Source organism: Equus przewalskii, chromosome 8, assembly GCF_037783145.1.
Source record: "Equus przewalskii isolate Varuska chromosome 8, EquPr2, whole genome shotgun sequence".
Taxonomy (NCBI): Eukaryota; Metazoa; Chordata; class Mammalia; order Perissodactyla; family Equidae; genus Equus; species Equus przewalskii.
In genome coordinates, this window is record NC_091838.1 from 38,139,725 (window position 1) to 38,149,627 (window position 9,903).

At 45.4% G+C, this 9,903-nt stretch overlaps 1 protein-coding gene across 1 annotated transcript in view; it reads right to left on the minus strand.

Moving 5' to 3' along the window:
* The window catches only part of TMEM64 (transmembrane protein 64), a 28,349-nt gene extending 19,297 nt beyond the window's left edge, over positions 1-9,052 (minus strand). The window contains exon 1 of the mRNA XM_070631700.1: positions 4,122-9,052. Within this exon, the coding sequence (XP_070487801.1) occupies positions 4,122-4,919 (798 nt within the window). The 5' untranslated portion in view covers positions 4,920-9,052. The remainder of the gene's footprint in view (positions 1-4,121) is intronic.
* Between the last annotated feature and the right edge of the window lie 851 nt (positions 9,053-9,903).

Below are 9,903 nucleotides of genomic sequence, written 5' to 3' on the forward strand. Positions count from 1 at the left end.
AAGATTATATAAATTAACACATCAAAGGGCATTTAGTAATTGTGGAATGGCAAGAGAGAGGGTATAGAGGTAAGTTATGAGGTTTTCGAATTTATCCTAAGGGGAAAAGAAAACCCAGTTGAGGGTTTCCTGCAGGAGAGTACCAAGATCAGATTGGCATTTTAGAAAGATCTTTCTGGACATTGAAAAGCTTTGGCCCAGCGGCAAGGAGGCCAGCTGGGAGGCTGAGATGCCTGAACCAGGGTAGTGGCACTACGCCAGACTGAAACATTCAGTAGGCAGAATCCATAGGACTTAGCCAGTGATTAGACGTGGGGAGAGGAGGTAGTCAAGTGCCAGAGTCATGAAGATGCTACCAAACAAACACTCCATTTCTTTTCCCTTTGTGGTACACGCATTGCCCCTTTGAAGTTAGCTGTGGTCATGTAACTTGTTCAGACCAATAAAAAGTGAGATTACTTCTAGGTGGAATCTTTAAAAGCCAGTTTGCAATTCACCATGTCACAGTAACCAAGTGCAAGAGGGTGGCTCTGTCAGCCTGGATCCCAAAGTAAAAATGACATAAGGTAGAGATTCTCTGCTCCTTCTTCAAACCAAAGTGAACCTGGACCAGAGTCAACTGGATAAACAAACCTTTGCTTTTTACTCCACTGAGATCCAGGGGTTGTTACTGCAGCATAATTTAGTCTATCCTGACTGATACAGTGAGAAAGCAACAATGGTCATCCTGGATATATGTGTCCGAATAAGAACAGTACTTAGAAATACACACAAATTACATATTTAGAAATCTGTCTTAAAGGGCAGTAATAGCCACAGACACAAGATTACATTAAAAACATTTAAAAAAAAAAAAAAACCTTGACTATGTCCCAGCAGAAACGATGGCTGCATTTTTAAAAGAGGAAAAAATTTCAATACGTACTTAAGAAATTACATTTCTTATGATCTAAGAATCGATACTATAAAGCGTTATATACTTATTTTCTATTTCAAGAGTTTGAAAAGTGGAGTGTCAGTGTGCTTATCCCAAGAATAGATAAGAAGCAAGGGAAAGCCCCTTTCCTTCTTCCATATATTCACCTTTCACAATCAGCTCCTGCCTCCAAATTGTAAGTACCACTACCTCCACCACTAATAATAATAATAACTAACAATTATTGAAAACTATGTGCCAGGCAAAACAGTTAAGGCCCTTACTGCATTAACTCATTTAACCTTCATAACTTGACTCCCCTTTACAGATGAGAAAACCTGGAGAAGGCCAAACAGCATGCCACTAGTCAAGGATTGTCTATTTCCAAAGCTTGCGCCTCTCATGAACGATACACCTCAGTTCCTCTTTGAGGTAAGCCCAGAAAATTTCTTTAATCATGGGCACTGAGAAAATGACTTTTAACTGGAATAGGCGGGAAAAAGACAACATAATTTAAAAGGTAGGAAGGGAAGAAGACAAGAAGAGAAATATGCCTCGAAAGGGGATAGCTGTGGGTAGCCAGAGAGGTATGGGGGTGATGAGAGCAGAGGAAGAATGAAGTTCTAGAAAGCAGAAGGGAAAGTCAGAACAAAACCAACGTCAGCCTAAACTAAGCTTTCTTTTCACTCACTCACCCTGGATAAATTCAGTAAACTGTTTTGGTTGAAAAGGCTACTTCTATAAGCAAATAATTCAGAATAATAGAAATGAACTAGCTGTATACAACAGACTATATTCAATGGCTTCCCAACCCAACCGGCTTACGGCTACAAGTAAGAATTTTACAGAACGATGCACCATACCCACGGATCCTGGGTTCAAACCTCAGCTCTGCCACTTGGTAGGCAGGTGACCCTGAAACAAGTTTCTGAACAGTTGAGCCTCCGTTTCCTCCTCAGTAAAACTGTGCCAATAATGCCTATTTCAAGAGGCTATTTTTCTTTTTTTCTGGTTTTTACTCTTGACTGCACAACGCCAAACTGAGAGCTGCCCTGTCAAGTTCGGTTTCAACTACATAATTACCTTAAATTATTTCCAAGTACAAAGTATAACTTCTTACTCACATATTTAACCTGTTAAAAAAGGCATTATCAAAAGAAAAGCCTTATTTTTAATTAATAAATACATAATGAGTCCTTGTTATACATCCAGGACTCTACTAGGTGCTAAATCTACACTGAAGAAATAGAGCCATGGATTGAGACTCTATTGTCAGATCATAATGCAAAGTTTGACTCCACCATTTATTTACGACCTAGGTGACCTCGGGAAATAACAGTAATGGCAACAAAAGCCAATACATGAGTGTCTGTTAAATCAGGCTCTGTTGCATGTATTTTCTTATGTAATCGTCTCAATAATCCTATGATGTAGGTACTGCTACTTTCCCTATTTTACAAGTATGAAACTGAACCACAGAGAGAATAAGCACTTGACCAAGGTTAACAGATTCTAAAAGAGACAGCAGGACTCCAGAGCACGAGCCCTGTGCTTTCAACTATTAGACAACAGTCTATAGTGTATGCATAATCATCTTCTGCAGGGCTGGGTGAAACATTAGAAATAGGATGTGGAAAGAAACAGTATGTGGATAGTAGGCACACAGTAGGTCGACGAGGGAGAAGACTACAAGCTATCCTAGAGGACAAAGCATGAATGAATGAATGAAACTATTCAGGTTCCTTAGTCCCAACCCTCTTTCAAAGTCTTAGGACACTTGATCAATTATTACCCAAGGTTGGGTAAAAGTTCATGTTTATGTTTCATACTACAGGAGGCTGTAAAAAGGGAAAAATTTAAGGTTGTGACCATACCAAATTACCATAAACACCAAACTTTACCTCTACAGAAAACCCCTTATTTATTTCTATGCCTCCACCAAACATCATTCTACAGTCACTGCTGCTGTTGGTTAGAATCAACACGAGATTTGCAAAAGGCATTTTAAAAGAAAAGATGAAAAAAGAAAACTATCTTAATTTCTTCACAAAGAAGTAAGGGTGGTTAGAATTATTCTTAATACAAAGTAAAATGAGAAAGTTTCTAGAGACTAACAATAATTTACTTTTTAAACAAAACACAATATGTCAGAATCACTAACATAATACAAAATGCATCAATTCCTATGGTTTTGAATACTATATTCCTTTATTTCCATACACAGATTTCTTTACGTCTAACTGAGGCTAGCTGAGTTCTGGGAATCTCTATATGAACTCTGTAGTTTAGAAACATGGAATTTGGGGAACCCAGTCATCTAGTACAACCCCTTCATCCTAGAAAAAAGGAAAGCAAGGCTAGATAAGGTTAATAATTTGTTCCAAAATCACTAAGTTTCTAAAGATCCATTCCTTTCTTCCAATAGGATGGTCTCCCTGCCAGCAGTGTTTCTATTCCTATATCAGTCGCATGAAGATGGATACTAGGTAGAGAAACCTAAGTTGGATAAGCAGCACATAAGAATACAACGGCAGAAAAGAGTCTAGGTGTGTATAAAGAAAGGTACATGCTCACTGGGCAAAAGGCTATCTGTCCTATTTTGTTTTATTCACTACCTAGTAATTTCAAAATGAAGTTCCTCCAAAGAAAGATAAACAGGAGGATTTGCCCCTTTACAATGCATTAAAGCTAATTACTTGAAGAAGAGAAGGTCTATTACAAATTTTAGGGACCTCCAAAGTAGTCTATAGCTACCCCCTCCATTGTTTACCCAAACTCTTCTTTTAGTCCCATGTTGTTAAAAACTTAAGTCAAAACCCTGGCTGCTTCTACGCAGGCAAGAGAAAAAGCCAGAAATGTGACGCCGTTACTCCGTTGCCAAAGCTGCTACAGATATAAGATGAAAAATGCTTAAAATGGACACTTCCATTCATCTCCTCTCATAATGAAAAGGATTCTTCATTTTTAGTCAAACTCACATGCCAAATAAGGCGTTCTTTCTCTGTCAGATCTCCTATTGAGGGCCCGACTTAGATGTGCTTTATTTGTATGAGATCTCTCAGGGTGCGATATAAAGTAACTGTAACTCCTGTTGTCAATGTCACTTCTCTGCTGGCATTTATCTGATGGACAGCCCTTTCAGAGCCGTCACAAGACCGCTCAAAAACAGACTTGGAGAGGGATGGGCCAGCGGGACAGCACTTACCGAGAACACTGCATTCTGAAGCCCAAAAGGTATGGGGGTCAGTCTGGCCAGCGCCACCACTTTCAGGCCGCTTCCACCCTCCACGACGCGAATAACGGCGCTCAGCTTCTCGCTGCTCTGGATCCTGGCGGCCACCCAGGCGGTGAGCAGCCGCTTGCAGACCACATGGGCGATGAAGGTGCCGATGAGGATGCCCACCACCATCAGTCCCATGCCCAGCACGAAGCCGTACAGGTAGCCAGCGGCCACGTTGAGCACGATGTAGCCCCAGCCGCAGGGGAACGAGACCACGATGAAGCCCACTATGAAAAGCAGGACCCCCAGCAGCGAGTCGAGACTCTCTACCCAGAGCAGGAGGTGCTGCAGATAGCGGCGGACCAGGGCCAGGGAAGCGAAGCACAGCGCGGCCAGCAAGCAGACCAGCACGAGGCTCCGGCACCAACAGGTGCTGCCAAGGCAGCAGCAGCGCCAGTTTCTCACCTCCGCCACGCCGACCACCACCCCGCCGCCGCTGCCGCTCCCGGGGCCGCCCGCCAAGGCCCCGCCCAGCGCCGGCAGCTCCGAGGCCGCAGGCGGACCGTGGCGCTCCAGACAGGCGCCGAGCAGGGCGCCCGAGGCCGCCGCCGCCGCCGCCGCCGCGCTCGCCCCGCCCCCGCGGGAAGGGCGATCCGCCCGGTCGTCCCCGTCCGCCGCCCTCGGCAGGGCCCAGCGGGCCGGCAGCTCGGCACAGCCCGGGAGGGCGGCGTGCTGCAGGAGCCGGGGGAGCGCCTGGAGCAGGCTCCCACCGGGGCTCCACATGCCTTGGCCCGACTCGGGCCCTCAGCCGGCCAACCCTTCCGCCGCGGCGCCCGTCAGGCAGCGGCCCTTCATGGCGCTGCGCACGCCCGACCTCGACTCTCTGCGTCCGCTCAGCGGGTAGGAGACGGCCGGAGGAAAGGGCGAAGACTCGGCAGCGGAGGAACGGCCCCGCGGAGAGTGCGAAAACTCCGGGCGCCGCACCGGCCGAGCCCGCCCCCTTTCGGCCAGCGGGGCGGGGCCTCAGGCGCGCTGGGGCGGGGCCTGGAGCGAGCGGTATCCTGGCCACGCCCCCGTGACGTACAATTCTCCCCTTCCCCCACCCCTCCCCGGCTGCGAGGGAGCTGTGCGGGAGCGGGGTGGCGGCAGCCGCGTCGAAGGCCGGGGCTGTGGGCTGCTGAATGGAGCGGCTAGGAGGGGAGAAGAAGCCGAGGGAATGGGGGCGCCGGAGAGAAAGGGGCACCAGAGTCGATGACGGGCGGGGCGCCCGGCGCCCTCCCTGCCTTCCCAAACGGGCGCGCGCTCTTCCCCTCGGACTCGGTCCCAGTCCGCAAGCTGCTTGGACCCTAGCCCAATACCAATTTGTCGTTTCTGTAGTAACCTCTAATCAGAGCGGGCAGCTGTCGGGGTCGCTCACATCCACAGCTTCTTTGGGACACTGGAGGAAGAAGAGTTCTTTATCTGCTTTGAGGAGGATTTGCTAATTATTTACCTCCCCAGGTAGTGAAGTCTCCATGCCGGTTTTAGGTCATCACTAGGTTCTTAAGGAGCTGGAGAAATTACGTACAAAGGTCCACTCCTGACAGAACTCCTCTGACCCCAGAGGCCCTTTAGAGAGTGCTAGACACTTGGACTAGGGACTTCTCAAAAAGATTCACAAAAGGACGTTTCTTAAGGATTCGCGCTATCATATGGCTCCTTCGCAAACTCTTTTGCTGGTTTCTTTTCCTCTTTTTGCTCCTTTGAGGTTAGTGTTCCCCAGGTCGTCTTTTCTTCCTTTTTAGAGTTCACCGAGCCATCTCATGCAAGCTCATAGCTTTGACCCCACTGTGTCCCCCATATGCTGATGTCCCCCAAGTCTGTGTCTTTTTGCCGCTTCTTCCCTTTCGCTCCAGCCTGTGGACACATCCAGGTGGAGTTCCTGTGGCCCCTTAAACTCAGCGCTCAGCATAGCTTGGTGGATAGATATTAACCAGGGCTCTAGTGCAAAACAAATTTAGTAACTGTGTGGCTGGCACATCATTAATCCCTAAATCCACCTTTGTTTTTAAATTGCAAAGTGAAGATACTAGTACAACTTAACCTCGTAAAATTGTTGTGAAGATTATTAAATAAGACAATAAAGTAAGATGCTGGAATCAATGTTCAACTGTGTGAAGGTATCCATAATTAAAAGAATCATTTCCCATAGACCTGCTCTTCCTTTTGAGTTTCTTACCTCAGTGCATGAACTTCCACCCACTTACCTACCAAATAACTGGCCACGATGCTTTGGGTCCTTACTGATCAGGTGCCTGCTTGCTTATTCGTGTCTTTCTTTTCAATTCACCCTGGTTTGGCTGAGTCAGGAAAAATCCTTCAAAGGTGCCAGGCACATGCTGCTTTCTTCACCTTTTCCAATTCCTGTGGTTCACATAAGGGAGCAGCTCTTACTAGCCCCTCAATTAGGTGCAGTCTTACTTCCTCTCTAGAAGCTTCCAATACTACCTTCCTATCATCACCACTCCCAATTTAATGTTTCCTTTCCATTCTCACTCTCCTTTCTACGTAGCTATTATCACGTTTGTCCATTCTGTTGAAATTTTTTGTTTACATCACTATCTCCCTCTTTAGACGGAATTTCTTCAAGGTGGGTCCATTACTTATTTAATTTAAAAAACAGTAAGCACTCTTTAAATGTTTGTTGAATGAATAAATGATCACAATTTATAGGGGAAGATATGAAGGCAGAAAAAACAGGAGGCTAACAAAATTGTCTGGGCAAGAATCTATGAGGGGCTGAAGTAGGGTAATGATCATGGAGTTAGTAGGGTGGGGATAAATTAGAAAGAAGCATCTATAGGCTTGGTGACTGATTGGGTATTGGAAGAGAGGGAGAAGGAGGCAAAGATAACCCCTGGGTTTCTTATTTGAAGTAGTAGATAGATAAAGGGGCCACTAACCAAGACAAAGAATACAGAAAACTTGTGGAAAAGATGAAGCGTTCAGTCTTGGTACGTGAGACTTGAAGTGTCTATGTTAAGATCCAACTGTAGCATTCTAGTAAATGGTTGAAAATATGGATAAGGAGTGAAAATGGAGCATCTCACCTAGAAATTTTGACATTGGTGTATAGGCAGCAGTTAAAACCATGGTTATGGATGAGTGAATGCTGGTGGGTGTGCCAAATACTCCCTGTTCCCTTTCAGGTACGTGGTGGGCTGGCATGCCCTGGCCTCTTTGTGGTTGAGATGAGCTACATGACGCATTCTGCCAATGAATTGTGAGCATAGCATTTAATTGCTGATGCAAGATCTTCCAGAATTCTTTTTCTCTTTGCTATGGCAATCAACAATGTTCCACAGAATATATGCTCTATCAGTCTCGGTCTTGGAGAGAAGATGATGCCGAATAGTGTCCCATCCACCTCATGATGGATATTTAAAGTGAGAAGTAAACCTTCATTGTTTTAAGTAACTGAGATTTGAGGGTTTTATTTGTTACCAGAGCTGATCTTTGTCTCTTCTGACTGATGTGAATGAGAAGAGAATAAGAATGAAAGCTTGGGGACACCAGTATACTCATTATACTATTTTGCACCCAAGAAAGAGAGACCCAGAGACCACCTAACTAAAAAGGTGAAAGCAGGAGTATTTATATGGGTATATCAGAAGTTGCTAGGAAGCAAGTCATCTCTAGAGAGAAGTTACTCTCTTTTCTTTTCCATTTTATCTCTCTTCTTCTCTACCTCTTCGATCTGTTCTCATACTGCCAACTGCTAATTAATCCTCTTCTTATCCCATAATCCACATTTCGGAGGAGTACAATCCAGTTGCAAGCGCCTTTAGCTTTAGGCCACTTTATGAGCTGCCAGGCAGCCCGTCGTCAGGCCATTCTTGTGTCTGGTGCCCATCCTAATCCAAACGGTGCCCCCCCTCTGCAAAACAGCAACCACAACACTCTCCTGAGCATGGGGGCTTTGGTCAGGGCAATGCAAACTATAATAGGACATTTCCATTCTTGTCCCACTACAATTTATTTTTCACAGAATTGTGAAAGTTATATTTTAGTTATGTCTTAACCTACAAGCACTGCAACCTCCAACCCCCAGGCTAAAATCTTTCTGTTGCCTAAGCAAAAACACCCAACTCCTTGCCTGGCCTACAAAGTCCTTTATGATCTAGCCTCTGTCTACCATTCCTACCTCATCTCCTGCCACCCTCTCTCCAGCCACACTGGCCTCCTGTCTCTCCCTCGGATAAGCCAAACTGGTTTCCATCTCAAGATGTTTGCACTCTGCCGTTTCTGATCTCTCTTCTTTGAATACTCTTCCCATAGTGCTTAGAACACCAGCCCTGGTGGCCTAGTGGTTAAGATTTGGCACCCTCACTGCCATGGCCCAGCTTCTTTTGCTGGTCAGGGAACCGCACCATCTCTCTGTCAGTGATCATACTGTAGTGGCAGCTACATGTTGTGATGATGCCAAAAGCTGTGCCACTGGTATTTCAAATACCAGCAAGGTCACCTATGGTGGTTTCAGCAGAGCTTCCAGACCGAAACAGACTAGGAAGAAGGACCTGGCCACCTATTTCCAAAAAAATTGGCCATGAAAATCCTATGAATAGCAGTGGAGCATTGTCTGATATAGCGCTAGAAGTGGGGAGGATGGTGCAAAAAGACTGGGCAGGATTCTGCTCTTCTGTACACAGGTTGGCTAGGAGTCAGAAACCACTTAAGGGCCAGCCCCAGTGGCCTAGTAGTTAAATTTGGTGCTCTCCACTTTGGCAGCCCAGGTTTGGTTCCCAGGTGTGGACCTACACTGCTCTGTTAGTGGCCATGCTGTGCTAGTGGCCCACATACTGAAAATAAAAGTAGAGGAAGATTGGCATGGATGTTAGCTCAGGACAAATCTTCCTCAGCAAAAAAAAAAAGAAAAGAGAAAAGAATCCACTAGACAGCACTAAAAAAAATCCCTTAGAAAACTTTCTTATTGTTTCTCATTATTATTTCTTTTAAGCTCTACTATCATCTCAAAGAGGACTGCTCTGATTACCCTCATCTAAAGGACTGACCTCCCTGTGTTGGAGTCATGTACTCTTTTTCTTCGTTGCACCTACCATCTGAAGTTGTCCTGTATTGTTATTGTCTTCTCTAAGGAGAATGAAAGCACCATGAAAATGATCATCTTTTCTGTCTTGTGATCCCCTATATTCTCTAGAATAGTCCCTGGCACACTAAATGCTTTTTAAGTGACTGAAGGAAATGGGAGGTAGTGTGCTCATGTGCTGGCTGTTCTCTTCTGGTCCTCCCTCTGGGTTCATTCCATACTCTTCCCAGCATTGCTGTGCATATCACCAGGTTGACCTCTAGAGTTTGCATCACCCAGCCTCCATTGTGCTTGGGGTTTCCAGTTAAGTTTGACCAATGAGATGCACCAGAAGACTGAAGGATAGTAGGAGTTAGTGGTCAGGGTATTTATTTATTCCCAACCCAGCTTCAATATGTTTTTGTCGGTGACTTAATTCTTCCATGAATAAAAGTTCCTGTTGAGTGTCCCCTTTGCCAAGTTTTTAGCTCTTTCTCGGCTCTGGTAATGGTTTCCTGATGTTTCACCATCCTTTACAATACTCCCTTCACTAGACTCTCTCTACTATGGCTTCTGTTGCCTGCTGGTACCCTGACCAACACAGCTGGACAGGTCAGAGGCTAATGAGTTCAGTGAAACTAACATTTGAGTTTCACATAACTCAGGTTCACATAACTTACCCAAGGCCCCACAAAGAAAGTG